Here is a 16,619-nt window from a genome sequence, read left to right on the forward strand (position 1 = left end):
TTAATATTCTTTGAAAAAAGATTTGTGGCCCTGAAAAGGGCCTTTTGCTTCTGCTTTTAGATGATCTGCATACATCGAGCTAAGATTTACTTGGAGCTAGTGTACTTGGTTACTGCCTTTGTTCCTTCACTGACAGCGTGCTTGGCCAACTCTCCGGGCAACAGAAGACGGACTGCAGTTTGGATTTCCCGACTGGTAATCGTTGAACGTTTATTGTAGTGTGCCAAACGAGAGGCCTCAGCAGCAATACGCTCAAAAATGTCGTTCACAAAGCTGTTCATGATGCTCATTGCTTTCGACGAGATTCCAGTATCAGGATGGACCTGCTTCAGCACTTTGTAAATATAGATGGCATAACTTTCCTTCCTCTTGCGCTTCTTCTTCTTATCATTCTTGGTAATATTCTTCTGGGCCTTGCCAGCCTTTTTGGCTGCCTTTCCACTTGTCTTAGGCGGCATTGTTATTCACTCAATTTCACTTTTACTCACTTCCCAAATGTTTGACAGAACCGATACAACTTGGTTAACATTTGTAGGATTTTTCGAACAACGTTTTCATGTTTGCGTATAGCACAACTCACCCTCTTTAGCTGAAAAAGTAGGTAGGTAAAAAAGTATAAGTTGGCATGTTGAGGATGTTGGGTATTCGATTCTTGTTTGTTGAGTGAAAAAGTGTAAAAAGAATAAAAGGAATATATAATGTCTGGTCGCGGTAAAGGTGGAAAAGTGAAGGGAAAGGCAAAGTCGCGTTCAAACCGCGCCGGCCTGCAGTTTCCCGTTGGTCGTATTCATCGTCTTCTTCGCAAGGGTAACTATGCCGAGCGTGTTGGTGCCGGTGCGCCAGTTTACTTGGCGGCTGTTATGGAATATTTGGCCGCTGAAGTTTTGGAGTTGGCTGGTAATGCAGCCCGCGATAACAAGAAAACCAGAATTATCCCTCGCCATCTGCAATTGGCCATCCGCAACGATGAAGAGTTGAACAAACTCCTTTCGGGCGTCACTATTGCCCAGGGTGGTGTGTTGCCTAACATCCAAGCAGTTCTGTTGCCCAAGAAGACCGAAAAGAAGGCTTAAGATTCGAATTAACTAAAACCAAAACCAAACGTCCTTTTCAGGACGACCAAAAATACCAAAGAGATTTTATTTTTCATATATTAGTATAAATAAAAAAATATAATTTAATAAGCAATTAAAATATGCAGACATTTGACGGTACAAAAGTACAGAGATGACATTTTTCATGTATTAGTCTACATAATAAATGTAATATAATAAGCAATTCAATATATGCAGACATTCGTGACTGTACTAAAGTACAGTCATTCTTTCATTGAAATGTTGGTTGCTGGTTGGTTTGAATAACAAATTTGGTGTGTAGTATTTTACGAATACATACAAGAATTGCGTTTCCTGCTAGTCGAACTACGTAGAACTCTTTCTTGGTCGGATGTCTATAGACATCATCGTCTGTCAGCAGATAGCGGGAGCGAGTGTGGCGAGAGAGAACTAGCGAGTCGAGGCGAGGCATAGATGTTGAGGATATCAACACAATACAACAACAGCAGCATATATTTCGCTGCTAGAGAACTTAATAGCGGGTCTACTATAGAGAATCATTATTGAATTTCATATTTTTAAGCTCTTTTAAAGAAATATATTGGTGGTCCTGAAAAGGACCGATTGTTACGAATGTAAGTTGTTTGTTGTACTCGTACTTTCTTAACCGCCAAAACCGTATAGTGTACGACCTTGCCTCTTCAATGCATAAACAACATCCATGGCTGTGACTGTCTTTCTCTTGGCATGTTCAGTGTATGTGACAGCATCGCGAATAACATTTTCCAAAAAGACCTTGAGAACGCCACGAGTTTCTTCATAGATTAATCCAGAGATTCGCTTCACGCCACCACGACGAGCTAACCGACGGATAGCTGGCTTCGTGATACCCTGGATATTATCACGCAACACTTTGCGATGACGCTTTGCACCTCCTTTACCCAAGCCCTTGCCACCTTTACCACGACCAGTCATTTTTCACTTTTATATAAACGCACTTCACGAATGTCAGAAATACTCTAATGTCTCTCAACAGAACCACCGCTATTTATACCGAGATATCCGAAAACTTGAGAGAGCACATACTGCTTGCATCTCGCTCACACACTACCCTTGCAACATTTACAACAGCTGAGTAGAGCAGAGCAGAGCAAGAGCGCATAGCGATCTCTTTCTAACGCACCACCAGTTTTCTATATAAGCAATGTCAATGGTCCGCCGACCGACCATTGTGTTTTAAACTGTGACAGTGTAAATTAGATTTTGTGAAGGAATGGCTCGTACAAAGCAGACCGCTCGGAAGTCAACTGGAGGCAAGGCTCCTCGTAAGCAGTTGGCTACTAAAGCAGCACGTAAAAGTGCACCAGCTACTGGCGGTGTGAAAAAACCTCATCGCTATCGCCCTGGTACAGTTGCTCTGCGTGAAATTCGTCGTTACCAAAAGAGCACAGAATTGCTTATTCGCAAGTTGCCGTTCCAGCGTCTAGTCCGTGAAATCGCTCAGGACTTCAAGACTGATCTTCGTTTCCAAAGCTCAGCTGTAATGGCTTTACAGGAAGCTAGCGAAGCCTACTTGGTTGGTCTATTCGAAGATACAAATTTGTGCGCCATTCATGCCAAACGCGTCACGATCATGCCCAAGGACATTCAACTGGCCAGACGTATCCGTGGCGAGCGCGCTTAAATCGCTTCGCTATTCTGTTTAGTATATTATTACAAGCAACATCCAACAAATCGGTCCTTTTCAGGACCACAATATTTCTAACAAGGAGATTCTTATTTTCGTTTTGTCTTTAAATAGCACAATATAGCTTTCTGATTTTTTAAAATTGCATTTTTATTATAAAGCGTTTAGTGTAAATTATATATTTACAGTGGTTAGCCAATTGCTTTTCAATTAAGATAAACTTATTTCTGATTGAATACAAGTAAGAATTTATCTACATATGTATATATTTTCTTTTTTGTGCCTTGTGTCTTAACGCTGATGTATTTATTTGCGCTAAATAAGTGTATCTGAAATGTTATTTTGAATCTGATGGTATGAAATGATTATATGTTTGAAGTTAGTAAATTCTAATTTTGTAATTTATATTATTAATGTTAAAAGGAAGAATTTATTTTTCTGAACGATTTGTATATTGCTTTGGCTTAAGAGCATGAATGCTTTGAACGGCTATTAGTTTAGTTGAAATGATATTTAATATATAAATCTATAGGTTATGCTTGTATTAATAGTTACATTTAATTAACAAATGAATGAATTATTATCTTTTAAATTGATATATAAACATTTTCATTATTAGTTTTTATTATTCCGAATGATTTTCGTATTGCGTTGGATCAAAAGCATGACTGTCTTTAACGGCAAATGGTTTAGTTGAAATCAAATTTAATGTATTTATCTATAGGGTATGCTTATATTAATAGTTGCATTTAATTAACAAATTAATAAATTATTATCTTTTAAATTTATATATTAATATTTTTATTATTATCCAATTAAAAACATTGTTTTTTCAAGATAACTTATTTTGCATTCATACAAAGCCTAACTTTGAGGGGCAATTAAAAATCATGAAATTATAAAAATGTATGTAAAAACTAACTTTATGGATATTTCAAACATTTAAGAATAGAATTACAAACGGTTTTAGTGCAGATATCAAATTTAAACTGTTCAAAAAGACAAGTCAATAAAATGGTCATTGTAAACTTTTGCGTATCGTATATTCAAAGGCACAAACATTCTCGTTCAGCCTTCCTCCTCGATTCTCATCCAAACGGGTGACCAAATTTCATGGTATTTTCGAATTAAACAAAAACTAAAACGTTTCGTTTTGTTTATTATAAAGTGAAAAGTAACGAAGTGAATAATACAAGATGTCTGATTCCGCAGTTGCTGTATCCGCGTCCCCTGTGACTCCACAAACAGCCCCAGCTGAGAAGAAGGTGGCCACTAAAAAGCCTGCATCTGCATCCGCATCTAAGGCAAAGAAAACAGCGGCCCCTCCAACACACCCACCAACTCAGCAGATGGTGGATGCATCGATAAAAAATCTTAAGGAACGTGGAGGCTCATCCCTTTTGGCTATTAAGAAATACATCAGTGCCACTTACAAGTGTGATGCCCAGAAACTGGCTCCTTTTATTAAGAAGTACCTAAAGAATTCAGTTGCGAGTGGAAAGTTGATCCAAACAAAAGGGAAGGGTGCATCTGGTTCATTTAAGCTGTCTGCATCGTCCAAAAAGGAGCCCAAGCCAAAGGCATCCTCCATAGAGAAGAAAACTAAGAAGGTAACTGCATCGGCAGCACCCAAAAAGAAGAGTATATCTGCCACCAAAAAAGTAAAGGGTACTGCTGATAAGAAGTTATCGAAGGCTGTGGTGGCCAAAAAGAGTACCGACAAAAAGAAAGCAGACAAAGCGAAGGCCAAAGATGCAAAGAAAGTGGGAACCATTAAAGCAAAGCCCACAACAGCAAAGGCGGCAAAGTCAAGCGCAGCAAAGCCAAAGACGCCGAAACCTAAAACTACAAGTGCTAAGCCTAAAAAGGTAGTCTCTGCAGCATCCCCGAAAAAAGCCGCTGCAAAGAAGCCAAAAGCAAAGGCTGCGTCCGCAACAAAGAAGTAATTTCACTTCGAAATTACTCGGCAGGGTATAAACGAATTTCAAAACAATGAAATTTGCAATTAATCAAAGTCCTTTTCAGGACTACTATTACATATTTCACAGAGAAAAAAAATACTTTCATAATCATATCTATAAGCCATTATAAAAGAAGAGGCCAATTAGAAAAAAATTACTAAATTATATTCGAAGTTCGTTCTTTACACTACGATAAAAACACACAATATGGTTTTGTGAGATAAATTTGGTAGTTGTTCTTCCTGGTTAGGCTTCGAATCGCTAAATGTTTCTCTTTACGAAATTAAACACAAAATATGGTCTTGTGAGATAGTTTTGATTATTGTACATAATATCACAATAGAAATATTCATTGAAATATTTAATATTCTTTGAAAAAAGATTTGTGGCCCTGAAAACGGCCTTTTGCTTCTGCTTTTAGATGATCTGCATACATCGAGCTAAGATTTACTTGGAGCTAGTGTACTTGGTTACTGCCTTTGTTCCTTCACTGACAGCGTGCTTGGCCAACTCTCCGGGCAACAGAAGACGGACTGCAGTTTGGATTTCCCGACTGGTAATCGTTGAACGTTTATTGTAGTGTGCCAAACGAGAGGCCTCAGCAGCAATACGCTCAAAAATGTCGTTCACAAAGCTGTTCATGATGCTCATTGCTTTCGACGAGATTCCAGTATCAGGATGGACCTGCTTCAGCACTTTGTAAATATAGATGGCATAACTTTCCTTCCTCTTGCGCTTCTTCTTCTTATCATTCTTGGTAATATTCTTCTGGGCCTTGCCAGCCTTTTTGGCTGCCTTTCCACTTGTCTTAGGCGGCATTGTTATTCACTCAATTTCACTTTTACTCACTTCCCAAATGTTTGACAGAACCGATACAACTTGGTTAACATTTGTAGGATTTTTCGAACAACGTTTTCATGTTTGCGTATAGCACAACTCACCCTCTTTAGCTGAAAAAGTAGGTAGGTAAAAAAGTATAAGTTGGCATGTTGAGGATGTTGGGTATTCGATTCTTGTTTGTTGAGTGAAAAAGTGTAAAAAGAATAAAAGGAATATATAATGTCTGGTCGCGGTAAAGGTGGAAAAGTGAAGGGAAAGGCAAAGTCGCGTTCAAACCGCGCCGGCCTGCAGTTTCCCGTTGGTCGTATTCATCGTCTTCTTCGCAAGGGTAACTATGCCGAGCGTGTTGGTGCCGGTGCGCCAGTTTACTTGGCGGCTGTTATGGAATATTTGGCCGCTGAAGTTTTGGAGTTGGCTGGTAATGCAGCCCGCGATAACAAGAAAACCAGAATTATCCCTCGCCATCTGCAATTGGCCATCCGCAACGATGAAGAGTTGAACAAACTCCTTTCGGGCGTCACTATTGCCCAGGGTGGTGTGTTGCCTAACATCCAAGCAGTTCTGTTGCCCAAGAAGACCGAAAAGAAGGCTTAAGATTCGAATTAACTAAAACCAAAACCAAACGTCCTTTTCAGGACGACCAAAAATACCAAAGAGATTTTATTTTTCATATATTAGTATAAATAAAAAAATATAATTTAATAAGCAATTAAAATATGCAGACATTTGACGGTACAAAAGTACAGAGATGACATTTTTCATGTATTAGTCTACATAATAAATGTAATATAATAAGCAATTCAATATATGCAGACATTCGTGACTGTACTAAAGTACAGTCATTCTTTCATTGAAATGTTGGTTGCTGGTTGGTTTGAATAACAAATTTGGTGTGTAGTATTTTACGAATACATACAAGAATTGCGTTTCCTGCTAGTCGAACTACGTAGAACTCTTTCTTGGTCGGATGTCTATAGACATCATCGTCTGTCAGCAGATAGCGGGAGCGAGTGTGGCGAGAGAGAACTAGCGAGTCGAGGCGAGGCATAGATGTTGAGGATATCAACACAATACAACAACAGCAGCATATATTTCGCTGCTAGAGAACTTAATAGCGGGTCTACTATAGAGAATCATTATTGAATTTCATATTTTTAAGCTCTTTTAAAGAAATATATTGGTGGTCCTGAAAAGGACCGATTGTTACGAATGTAAGTTGTTTGTTGTACTCGTTCTTTCTTAACCGCCAAAACCGTATAGTGTACGACCTTGCCTCTTCAATGCATAAACAACATCCATGGCTGTGACTGTCTTTCTCTTGGCATGTTCAGTGTATGTGACAGCATCGCGAATAACATTTTCCAAAAAGACCTTGAGAACGCCACGAGTTTCTTCATAGATTAATCCAGAGATTCGCTTCACGCCACCACGACGAGCTAACCGACGGATAGCTGGCTTCGTGATACCCTGGATATTATCACGCAACACTTTGCGATGACGCTTTGCACCTCCTTTACCCAAGCCCTTGCCACCTTTACCACGACCAGTCATTTTTCACTTTTATATAAACGCACTTCACGAATGTCAGAAATACTCTAATGTCTCTCAACAGAACCACCGCTATTTATACCGAGATATCCGAAAACTTGAGAGAGCACATACTGCTTGCATCTCGCTCACACACTACCCTTGCAACATTTACAACAGCTGAGTAGAGCAGAGCAGAGCAAGAGCGCATAGCATTGAGTATGTCGATCTCTTTCTAACGCACCATCATTTTTCTATATAAGCAATGTCAAGGGCCACCGACCGACCATTGTGTTTTGAATTGTGACAGTGTAAATTAGAATTTGTGAAGGAATGGCTCGTACAAAGCAGACCGCTCGGAAGTCAACTGGAGGCAAGGCTCCTCGTAAGCAGTTGGCTACTAAAGCAGCACGTAAAAGTGCACCAGCTACTGGCGGTGTGAAAAAACCTCATCGCTATCGCCCTGGTACAGTTGCTCTGCGTGAAATTCGTCGTTACCAGAAGAGCACAGAATTGCTTATTCGCAAGTTGCCGTTCCAGCGTCTAGTCCGTGAAATCGCTCAGGACTTCAAGACTGATCTTCGTTTCCAAAGCTCAGCTGTAATGGCTTTACAGGAAGCTAGCGAAGCCTACTTGGTTGGTCTATTCGAAGATACAAATTTGTGCGCCATTCATGCCAAACGCGTCACGATCATGCCCAAGGACATTCAACTGGCCAGACGTATCCGTGGCGAGCGCGCTTAAATCGCTTCGCTATTCTGTTTAGTATATTATTACAAGCAACATCCAACAAATCGGTCCTTTTCAGGACCACAATATTTCTAAGAAGGAGATTCCTATTTTCGTTCAAACTTTTTTCAAGTTTCATTTGATCTCAAACTATAAATTGTAGGTCTCTTATAATACAATATATACATATATATTAAAGGCAAATCTAGAAAATTACTGAAAAATACTATACATCTAAAGAAAGTATTTTATTTATTATTATTGTTTTGTCTTTAAATAGCACAATATAGCTTTCTGATTTTTTAAAATTGCATTTTTATTATAAAGCGTTTAGAGTAAATTATATATTTACAGTGGTTAGCCAATTGCTTTTCAATTAAGATAAACTTATTTCTGATTGAATACAAGTAAGAATTTATCTACATATATATTTTCTTTTTTGTGCCTTGTGTCTTAACGCTGATGTATTTATTTGCGCTAAATAAGTGTATCTGAAATGTTATTTTGAATCTGATGGTATGAAATGATTATATGTTTGAAGTTAGTAAATTCTAATTTTGTAATTTATATTATTAATGTTAAACGGAAGAATTTATTTTTCTGAACGATTTGTATATTGTTTTAGCTTAAGAGCATGAATGCTTTGAATGGCTATTAGTTTAGTTGAAATGATATTTAATATATAAATCTATAGGTTATGCTTGTATTAATAGTTACATTTAATTAACAAATGAATGAATTATTATCTTTTAAATTGATATATAAACATTTTCATTATTAGTTTTTATTATTCCGAATGATTTTCGTATTGCGTTGGATCAAAAGCATGACTGTCTTTAACGGCAAATGGTTTAGTTGAAATCAAATTTAATGTATTTATCTATAGGGTATGCTTATATTAATAGTTGCATTTAATTAACAAATTAATAAATTATTATCTTTTAAATTTATATATTAATATTTTTATTATTATCCAATTAAAAACATTGTTTTTTCAAGATAACTTATTTTGCATTCATACAAAGCCTAACTTTGAGGGGCAATTAAAAATCATGAAATTATAAAAATGTATGTAAAAACTAACTTTATGGATATTTCAAACATTTAAGAATAGAATTACAAACGGTTTTAGTGCAGATATCAAATTTAAACTGTTCAAAAAGACAAGTCAATAAAATGGTCATTGTAAACTTTTGCGTATCGTATATTCAAAGGTACAAACATTCTCGTTCAGCCTTCCTCCTCGATTCTCATCCAAACGGGTGACCAAATTTCATGGTATTTTCGAATTAAACAAAAACTAAAACGTTTCGTTTTTTTTTATTATAAAGTGAAAAGTAACGAATTGAATAGTACAAGATGTCTGATTCCGCAGTTGCTGTATCCGCGTCCCCTGTGACTCCACAAACAGCCCCAGCTGAGAAGAAGGTGGCCACTAAAAAGCCTGCATCTGCATCCGCATCTAAGGCAAAGAAAACAGCGGCCCCTCCAACACACCCACCAACTCAGCAGATGGTGGATGCATCGATAAAAAATCTTAAGGAACGTGGAGGCTCATCCCTTTTGGCTATTAAGAAATACATCAGTGCCACTTACAAGTGTGATGCCCAGAAACTGGCTCCTTTTATTAAGAAGTACCTAAAGAATTCAGTTGCGAGTGGAAAGTTGATCCAAACAAAAGGGAAGGGTGCATCTGGTTCATTTAAGCTGTCTGCATCGTCCAAAAAGGAGCCCAAGCCAAAGGCATCCTCCATAGAGAAGAAAACTAAGAAGGTAACTGCATCGGCAGCACCCAAAAAGAAGAGTATATCTGCCACCAAAAAAGTAAAGGGTACTGCTGATAAGAAGTTATCGAAGGCAGTGGTGGCCAAAAAGAGTACCGACAAAAAGAAAGCAGACAAAGCGAAGGCCAAAGATGCAAAGAAAGTGGGAACCATTAAAGCAAAGCCCACAACAGCAAAGGCGGCAAAGTCAAGCGCAGCAAAGCCAAAGACGCCGAAACCTAAAACTACAAGTGCTAAGCCTAAAAAGGTAGTCTCTGCAGCATCCCCGAAAAAAGCCGCTGCAAAGAAGCCAAAAGCAAAGGCTGCGTCCGCAACAAAGAAGTAATTTCACTTCGAAATTACTCGGCAGGGTATAAACGAATTTCAAAACAATGAAATTTGCAATTAATCAAAGTCCTTTTCAGGACTACTATTACATATTTCACAGAGAAAAAAAATACTTTCATAATCATATCTATAAGCCATTATAAAAGAAGAGGCCAATTAGAAAAAAATTACTAAATTATATTCGAAGTTCGTTCTTTACACTACGATAAAAACACACAATATGGTTTTGTGAGATAAATTTGGTAGTTGTTCTTCCTGGTTAGGCTTCGAATCGCTAAATGTTTCTCTTTACGAAATTAAACACAAAATATGGTCTTGTGAGATAGTTTTGATTATTGTACATAATATCACAATAGAAATATTCATTGAAATATTTAATATTCTTTGAAAAAAGATTTGTGGCCCTGAAAAGGGCCTTTTGCTTCTGCTTTTAGATGATCTGCATACATCGAGCTAAGATTTACTTGGAGCTAGTGTACTTGGTTACTGCCTTTGTTCCTTCACTGACAGCGTGCTTGGCCAACTCTCCGGGCAACAGAAGACGGACTGCAGTTTGGATTTCCCGACTGGTAATCGTTGAACGTTTATTGTAGTGTGCCAAACGAGAGGCCTCAGCAGCAATACGCTCAAAAATGTCGTTCACAAAGCTGTTCATGATGCTCATTGCTTTCGACGAGATTCCAGTATCAGGATGGACCTGCTTCAGCACTTTGTAAATATAGATGGCATAACTTTCCTTCCTCTTGCGCTTCTTCTTCTTATCATTCTTGGTAATATTCTTCTGGGCCTTGCCAGCCTTTTTGGCTGCCTTTCCACTTGTCTTAGGCGGCATTGTTTTTCACTCAATTTCACTTTTACTCACTTCCCAAATGTTTGACAGAACCGATACAACTTGGTTAACATTTGTAGGATTTTTCGAACAACGTTTTCATGTTTGCGTATAGCACAACTCACCCTCTTTAGCTGAAAAAGTAGGTAGGTAAAAAAGTATAAGTTGGCATGTTGAGGATGTTGGGTATTCGATTCTTGTTTGTTGAGTGAAAAAGTGTAAAAAGAATAAAAGGAATATATAATGTCTGGTCGCGGTAAAGGTGGAAAAGTGAAGGGAAAGGCAAAGTCGCGTTCAAACCGCGCCGGCCTGCAGTTTCCCGTTGGTCGTATTCATCGTCTTCTTCGCAAGGGTAACTATGCCGAGCGTGTTGGTGCCGGTGCGCCAGTTTACTTGGCGGCTGTTATGGAATATTTGGCCGCTGAAGTTTTGGAGTTGGCTGGTAATGCAGCCCGCGATAACAAGAAAACCAGAATTATCCCTCGCCATCTGCAATTGGCCATCCGCAACGATGAAGAGTTGAACAAACTCCTTTCGGGCGTCACTATTGCCCAGGGCGGTGTGTTGCCTAACATCCAAGCAGTTCTGTTGCCCAAGAAGACCGAAAAGAAGGCTTAAGATTCGAATTAACTAAAACCAAAACCAAACGTCCTTTTCAGGACGACCAAAAATACCAAAGAGATTTTATTTTTCATATATTAGTATAAATAAAAATATAATTTAATAAGTAAGCAATTTAAAATATGCAGACATTCGTGACGGTACAAGAGTACATAGATGACATGATTGATAAATAATAAGTATAATAAATACATAATAAGTATAATATAATAAGCAATTCAATATATGCAGACATTCGTGACTGTACTAAGGTACAGCCATTTTTTCATTTAAATGTTGGTTGCTGGTTGGTTTGAATAACAAATTTGGTGTGTAGTATTCTTCGAATACATACAAGAATTGCGTTTCCTGCTAGTCGAACTACATAGAACTCTTGGTCGGATGTCTATGGACATCATCGTCTGTCAGCAGAGAGAGGGAGCGAGTGTGGCGAGAGACAGAACTAGCGAGTCGAGGCATAGATGTTGAGGATGTCAACGCAGTACAACAGCAGCATATATTTCGCTGCTAGAGAACTTAATAGCGGGTCTACTATAGAGAATTATTATTGAATTTCATATTTTTAAGCTCTTTTAAAGAAATATATTGGTGGTCCTGAAAAGGACCGATTGTTACGAATGTAAGTTGTTTGTTGTACTCGTTCTTTCTTAACCGCCAAAACCGTATAGTGTACGACCTTGCCTCTTCAATGCATAAACAACATCCATGGCTGTGACTGTCTTTCTCTTGGCATGTTCAGTGTATGTGACAGCATCGCGAATAACATTTTCCAAAAAGACCTTGAGAACGCCACGAGTTTCTTCATAGATTAATCCAGAGATTCGCTTCACGCCACCACGACGAGCTAACCGACGGATAGCTGGCTTCGTGATACCCTGGATATTATCACGCAACACTTTGCGATGACGCTTTGCACCTCCTTTACCCAAGCCCTTGCCACCTTTACCACGACCAGTCATTTTTCACTTTTATATAAACGCACTTCACGAATGTCAGAAATACTCTAATGTCTCTCAACAGAACCACCGCTATTTATACCGAGATATCCGAAAACTTGAGAGAGCACATACTGCTTGCATCTCGCTCACACACTACCCTTGCAACATTTACAACAGATGAGTAGAGCAGAGCAGAGCAAGAGCGCATAGCATTGAGTATGTCGATCTCTTTCTAACGCACCATCATTTTCCTATATAAGCAATGTCAAGGTCCACCGACCGACCATTGTGTTTTGAACTGTGACAGTGTAATTTAAAATTGTGAAGGAATGGCTCGTACAAAGCAGACCGCTCGGAAGTCAACTGGAGGCAAGGCTCCTCGTAAGCAGTTGGCTACTAAAGCAGCACGTAAAAGTGCACCAGCTACTGGCGGTGTGAAAAAACCTCATCGCTATCGCCCTGGTACAGTTGCTCTGCGTGAAATTCGTCGTTACCAGAAGAGCACAGAATTGCTTATTCGCAAGTTGCCGTTCCAGCGTCTAGTCCGTGAAATCGCTCAGGACTTCAAGACTGATCTTCGTTTCCAAAGCTCAGCTGTAATGGCTTTACAGGAGCTAGCGAAGCCTACTTGGTTGGTCTATTCGAAGATACAAATTTGTGCGCCATTCATGCCAAACGCGTCACGATCATGCCCAAGGACCATTCAACTGGCCAGAACGTATCCGTGGGCGAGGCAGCGCTTAAATCGCTTCGCTATTCTGTTTAGTATCTTCTTACAAGCAACATCCAACAAAATCGGTCCTTTTCAGGACCCAATATTTCTAACAAGGAATTCGTTCAACTTTTTTCATTGATCTCAATATAATTGTCTTTATACAATATTATATTAAAGCAATCTAAAATTACTGAAAATACTTACTAAGAAGATTTTTTATATATGTTTGTCTTAAATAGTCACAATTTTTGATTTTAAATTGCGTTTTATTATAAAGTGTAAATTATATATTTACAGTGGTTAGCCAATTGCTTTTCAATTAGATAAACTTATTTCTGATTGAATACAAGTAAGAATTATCTACATATGTATATATTTTCTTTTTTGTGCCTTGTGTCTTAACGCTGATGTATTTATTTGCGCTAAATAAGTGTATCTGAAATGTTATTTTGAATCTGATGGTATGAAATGATTATATGTTTGAAGTTAGTAAATTCTAATTTTGTAATTTATATTATTAATGTTAAAAGGAAGAATTTATTTTTCTGAACGATTTGTATATTGCTTTGGCTTAAGAGCATGAATGCTTTGAACGGCTATTAGTTTAGTTGAAATGATATTTAATATATAAATCTATAGGTTATGCTTGTATTAATAGTTACATTTAATTAACAAATGAATGAATTATTATCTTTTAAATTGATATATAAACATTTTCATTATTAGTTTTTATTATTCCGAATGATTTTCGTATTGCGTTGGATCAAAAGCATGACTGTCTTTAACGGCAAATGGTTTAGTTGAAATCAAATTTAATGTATTTATCTATAGGGTATGCTTATATTAATAGTTGCATTTAATTAACAAATTAATAAATTATTATCTTTTAAATTTATATATTAATATTTTTATTATTATCCAATTAAAAACATTGTTTTTTCAAGATAACTTATTTTGCATTCATACAAAGCCTAACTTTGAGGGGCAATTAAAAATCATGAAATAATAAAAATGTATGTAAAAACTAACTTTATGGATATTTCAAACATTTAAGAATAGAATTACAAACGGTTTTAGTGCAGATATCAAATTTAAACTGTTCAAAAAGACAAGTCAATAAAATGGTCATTGTAAACTTTTGCGTATCGTATATTCAAAGGCACAAACATTCTCGTTCAGCCTTCCTCCTCGATTCTCATCCAAACGGGTGACCAAATTTCATGGTATTTTCGAATTAAACAAAAACTAAAACGTTTCGTTTTGTTTATTATAAAGTGAAAAGTAACGAAGTGAATAATACAAGATGTCTGATTCCGCAGTTGCTGTATCCGCGTCCCCTGTGACTCCACAAACAGCCCCAGCTGAGAAGAAGGTGGCCACTAAAAAGCCTGCATCTGCATCCGCATCTAAGGCAAAGAAAACAGCGGCCCCTCCAACACACCCACCAACTCAGCAGATGGTGGATGCATCGATAAAAAATCTTAAGGAACGTGGAGGCTCATCCCTTTTGGCTATTAAGAAATACATCAGTGCCACTTACAAGTGTGATGCCCAGAAACTGGCTCCTTTTATTAAGAAGTACCTAAAGAATTCAGTTGCGAGTGGAAAGTTGATCCAAACAAAAGGGAAGGGTGCATCTGGTTCATTTAAGCTGTCTGCATCGTCCAAAAAGGAGCCCAAGCCAAAGGCATCCTCCATAGAGAAGAAAACTAAGAAGGTAACTGCATCGGCAGCACCCAAAAAGAAGAGTATATCTGCCACCAAAAAAGTAAAGGGTACTGCTGATAAGAAGTTATCGAAGGCTGTGGTGGCCAAAAAGAGTACCGACAAAAAGAAAGCAGACAAAGCGAAGGCCAAAGATGCAAAGAAAGTGGGAACCATTAAAGCAAAGCCCACAACAGCAAAGGCGGCAAAGTCAAGCGCAGCAAAGCCAAAGACGCCGAAACCTAAAACTACAAGTGCTAAGGCCTAAAAAGGTAGTCTCTGCAGCATCCCGAAAAAAGCCGCTGCAAAGAAGGCCAAAAGCCAAAGGCTGCGTCCGCAACAAGAAGTAATTTCAACTTCGAAATTACTCGGCAGGGTATAAACGAATTTCAAAACAATGAATTGCAATTATCAAAGTCCTTTTCAGGACTACTATTACATATTTCACAGAGAAAAAAATACTTTCATAATCATATCTATAAGCCATTATAAAAGAAGATTGGCCAATTAGAAAAAAATTACTAAATTATATTCGAGTTCGTTCTTTCACTACGATAAAAAAACACCAATATGGTTTTGTGAGATAGTTTTTTGATTATTGTACAGTATATCACAATAGAAATATTCATTGAAATATTTAATATTTCTTTGAAAAAAGATTTGTGGCCCGAAAAGGGCCTTTTGCTCTGCTTTTAGATGATCTGCATACATCGGCTAAGATTTACTTGGAGCTAGTGTACTTGGTTACTGCCTTTGTTCCTTCACTGACAGCGTGCTTGGCCAACTCTCCGGGCAACAGAAGACGGACTGCAGTTTGGATTTCCCGACTGGTAATCGTTGAACGTTTATTGTAGTGTGCCAAACGAGAGGCCTCAGCAGCAATACGCTCAAAAATGTCGTTCACAAAGCTGTTCATGATGCTCATTGCTTTCGACGAGATTCCAGTATCAGGATGGACCTGCTTCAGCACTTTGTAAATATAGATGGCATAACTTTCCTTCCTCTTGCGCTTCTTCTTCTTATCATTCTTGGTAATATTCTTCTGGGCCTTGCCAGCCTTTTTGGCTGCCTTTCCACTTGTCTTAGGCGGCATTGTTTTTCACTCAATTTCACTTTTACTCACTTCCCAAATGTTTGACAGAACCGATACAACTTGGTTAACATTTGTAGGATTTTTCGAACAACGTTTTCATGTTTGCGTATAGCACAACTCACCCTCTTTAGCTGAAAAAGTAGGTAGGTAAAAAAGTATAAGTTGGCATGTTGAGGATGTTGGGTATTCGATTCTTGTTTGTTGAGTGAAAAAGTGTAAAAAGAATAAAAGGAATATATAATGTCTGGTCGCGGTAAAGGTGGAAAAGTGAAGGGAAAGGCAAAGTCGCGTTCAAACCGCGCCGGCCTGCAGTTTCCCGTTGGTCGTATTCATCGTCTTCTTCGCAAGGGTAACTATGCCGAGCGTGTTGGTGCCGGTGCGCCAGTTTACTTGGCGGCTGTTATGGAATATTTGGCCGCTGAAGTTTTGGAGTTGGCTGGTAATGCAGCCCGCGATAACAAGAAAACCAGAATTATCCCTCGCCATCTGCAATTGGCCATCCGCAACGATGAAGAGTTGAACAAACTCCTTTCGGGCGTCACTATTGCCCAGGGTGGTGTGTTGCCTAACATCCAAGCAGTTCTGTTGCCCAAGAAGACCGAAAAGAAGGCTTAAGATTCGAATTAACTAAAACCAAAACCAAACGTCCTTTTCAGGACGACCAAAAATACCAAAGAGATTTTATTTTTCATATATTAGTATAAATAAAAAAATATAATTTAATAAGCAATTAAAATATGCAGACATTTGACGGTACAAAAGTACAGAGATGACATTTTTCATGTATTAGTCTACATAATAAATGTAAT

The 16,619-nt window shown here is 38.1% G+C and overlaps 16 protein-coding genes and 1 pseudogene across 16 annotated transcripts; 10 read left to right on the top strand and 7 right to left on the bottom strand.

Annotated features, from left to right (window-relative positions):
• Positions 1 to 21: 21 nt before the first annotated feature.
• LOC149092302 (histone H2B) lies at positions 22 to 513 on the bottom strand. Its single transcript, XM_089265485.1, has one exon. The coding sequence runs from the start codon at positions 456 to 458 to the stop codon at positions 87 to 89; it is 372 nt and encodes a 123-aa protein (XP_089121611.1). The 5' UTR covers positions 459 to 513; the 3' UTR covers positions 22 to 86.
• Positions 514 to 625: 112 nt separating this feature from the next.
• Positions 626 to 1,114, top strand: LOC149092303 (histone H2A). Its single transcript, XM_089265484.1, has one exon. It carries the CDS (start codon positions 699 to 701, stop codon positions 1,071 to 1,073), a length of 375 nt encoding a protein of 124 aa, XP_089121610.1. The 5' UTR covers positions 626 to 698; the 3' UTR covers positions 1,074 to 1,114.
• Positions 1,115 to 1,664: 550 nt separating this feature from the next.
• LOC149092304 (histone H4) lies at positions 1,665 to 2,203 on the bottom strand. The gene has a single exon (XM_089256052.1). The coding sequence runs from the start codon at positions 2,028 to 2,030 to the stop codon at positions 1,719 to 1,721; it is 312 nt and encodes a 103-aa protein (XP_089112178.1). The 5' UTR covers positions 2,031 to 2,203; the 3' UTR covers positions 1,665 to 1,718.
• Positions 2,204 to 2,294: 91 nt separating this feature from the next.
• LOC149092305 (histone H3) lies at positions 2,295 to 2,805 on the top strand. The gene has a single exon (XM_089256051.1). The coding sequence runs from the start codon at positions 2,329 to 2,331 to the stop codon at positions 2,737 to 2,739; it is 411 nt and encodes a 136-aa protein (XP_089112177.1). The 5' UTR covers positions 2,295 to 2,328; the 3' UTR covers positions 2,740 to 2,805.
• A 1,043-nt stretch (positions 2,806 to 3,848) lies between these two features.
• Positions 3,849 to 4,767, top strand: LOC149092306 (histone H1-like). Its single transcript, XM_089265792.1, has one exon. It carries the CDS (start codon positions 3,939 to 3,941, stop codon positions 4,686 to 4,688), a length of 750 nt encoding a protein of 249 aa, XP_089121918.1. The 5' UTR covers positions 3,849 to 3,938; the 3' UTR covers positions 4,689 to 4,767.
• Positions 4,768 to 5,106: 339 nt separating this feature from the next.
• On the bottom strand, positions 5,107 to 5,579 carry LOC149092307 (histone H2B). The gene has a single exon (XM_089265528.1). The coding sequence runs from the start codon at positions 5,520 to 5,522 to the stop codon at positions 5,151 to 5,153; it is 372 nt and encodes a 123-aa protein (XP_089121654.1). The 5' UTR covers positions 5,523 to 5,579; the 3' UTR covers positions 5,107 to 5,150.
• Positions 5,580 to 5,689: 110 nt separating this feature from the next.
• On the top strand, positions 5,690 to 6,178 carry LOC149092308 (histone H2A). Its single transcript, XM_089265527.1, has one exon. It carries the CDS (start codon positions 5,763 to 5,765, stop codon positions 6,135 to 6,137), a length of 375 nt encoding a protein of 124 aa, XP_089121653.1. The 5' UTR covers positions 5,690 to 5,762; the 3' UTR covers positions 6,138 to 6,178.
• A 542-nt stretch (positions 6,179 to 6,720) lies between these two features.
• Positions 6,721 to 7,149, bottom strand: LOC149092309 (histone H4). The gene has a single exon (XM_089265644.1). The coding sequence runs from the start codon at positions 7,092 to 7,094 to the stop codon at positions 6,783 to 6,785; it is 312 nt and encodes a 103-aa protein (XP_089121770.1). The 5' UTR covers positions 7,095 to 7,149; the 3' UTR covers positions 6,721 to 6,782.
• A 212-nt stretch (positions 7,150 to 7,361) lies between these two features.
• On the top strand, positions 7,362 to 7,880 carry LOC149092310 (histone H3). Its single transcript, XM_089265643.1, has one exon. It carries the CDS (start codon positions 7,404 to 7,406, stop codon positions 7,812 to 7,814), a length of 411 nt encoding a protein of 136 aa, XP_089121769.1. The 5' UTR covers positions 7,362 to 7,403; the 3' UTR covers positions 7,815 to 7,880.
• A 1,235-nt stretch (positions 7,881 to 9,115) lies between these two features.
• LOC149092311 (histone H1-like) lies at positions 9,116 to 9,987 on the top strand. The gene has a single exon (XM_089256071.1). The coding sequence runs from the start codon at positions 9,159 to 9,161 to the stop codon at positions 9,906 to 9,908; it is 750 nt and encodes a 249-aa protein (XP_089112197.1). The 5' UTR covers positions 9,116 to 9,158; the 3' UTR covers positions 9,909 to 9,987.
• A 327-nt stretch (positions 9,988 to 10,314) lies between these two features.
• Positions 10,315 to 10,781, bottom strand: LOC149092312 (histone H2B). The gene has a single exon (XM_089265457.1). The coding sequence runs from the start codon at positions 10,740 to 10,742 to the stop codon at positions 10,371 to 10,373; it is 372 nt and encodes a 123-aa protein (XP_089121583.1). The 5' UTR covers positions 10,743 to 10,781; the 3' UTR covers positions 10,315 to 10,370.
• A 130-nt stretch (positions 10,782 to 10,911) lies between these two features.
• On the top strand, positions 10,912 to 11,398 carry LOC149092313 (histone H2A). Its single transcript, XM_089265456.1, has one exon. The coding sequence runs from the start codon at positions 10,983 to 10,985 to the stop codon at positions 11,355 to 11,357; it is 375 nt and encodes a 124-aa protein (XP_089121582.1). The 5' UTR covers positions 10,912 to 10,982; the 3' UTR covers positions 11,358 to 11,398.
• A 547-nt stretch (positions 11,399 to 11,945) lies between these two features.
• LOC149092314 (histone H4) lies at positions 11,946 to 12,372 on the bottom strand. The gene has a single exon (XM_089256383.1). The coding sequence runs from the start codon at positions 12,317 to 12,319 to the stop codon at positions 12,008 to 12,010; it is 312 nt and encodes a 103-aa protein (XP_089112509.1). The 5' UTR covers positions 12,320 to 12,372; the 3' UTR covers positions 11,946 to 12,007.
• A 255-nt stretch (positions 12,373 to 12,627) lies between these two features.
• Positions 12,628 to 13,064, top strand: LOC149092315 (histone H3, embryonic-like). Its single transcript, XM_089256755.1, has 2 exons — positions 12,628 to 12,844; positions 12,910 to 13,064. Exons 1-2 carry the CDS (start codon positions 12,628 to 12,630, stop codon positions 13,062 to 13,064), a joined length of 372 nt encoding a protein of 123 aa, XP_089112881.1.
• Positions 13,065 to 14,226: 1,162 nt separating this feature from the next.
• LOC149092316 (histone H1 pseudogene) lies at positions 14,227 to 15,067 on the top strand (annotated as a pseudogene).
• A 362-nt stretch (positions 15,068 to 15,429) lies between these two features.
• LOC149092317 (histone H2B) lies at positions 15,430 to 15,852 on the bottom strand. The gene has a single exon (XM_089265647.1). It carries the CDS (start codon positions 15,808 to 15,810, stop codon positions 15,439 to 15,441), a length of 372 nt encoding a protein of 123 aa, XP_089121773.1. The 5' UTR covers positions 15,811 to 15,852; the 3' UTR covers positions 15,430 to 15,438.
• Positions 15,853 to 15,978: 126 nt separating this feature from the next.
• On the top strand, positions 15,979 to 16,466 carry LOC149092318 (histone H2A). The gene has a single exon (XM_089265646.1). It carries the CDS (start codon positions 16,051 to 16,053, stop codon positions 16,423 to 16,425), a length of 375 nt encoding a protein of 124 aa, XP_089121772.1. The 5' UTR covers positions 15,979 to 16,050; the 3' UTR covers positions 16,426 to 16,466.
• Positions 16,467 to 16,619: the final 153 nt, after the last annotated feature.

This window comes from Drosophila navojoa, chromosome 2 (genome assembly GCF_054131105.1).
Source record: "Drosophila navojoa isolate 15081-1374.11 chromosome 2, UAZ_NAV_1.0, whole genome shotgun sequence".
Classification (NCBI taxonomy): Eukaryota; Metazoa; Arthropoda; class Insecta; order Diptera; family Drosophilidae; genus Drosophila; species Drosophila navojoa.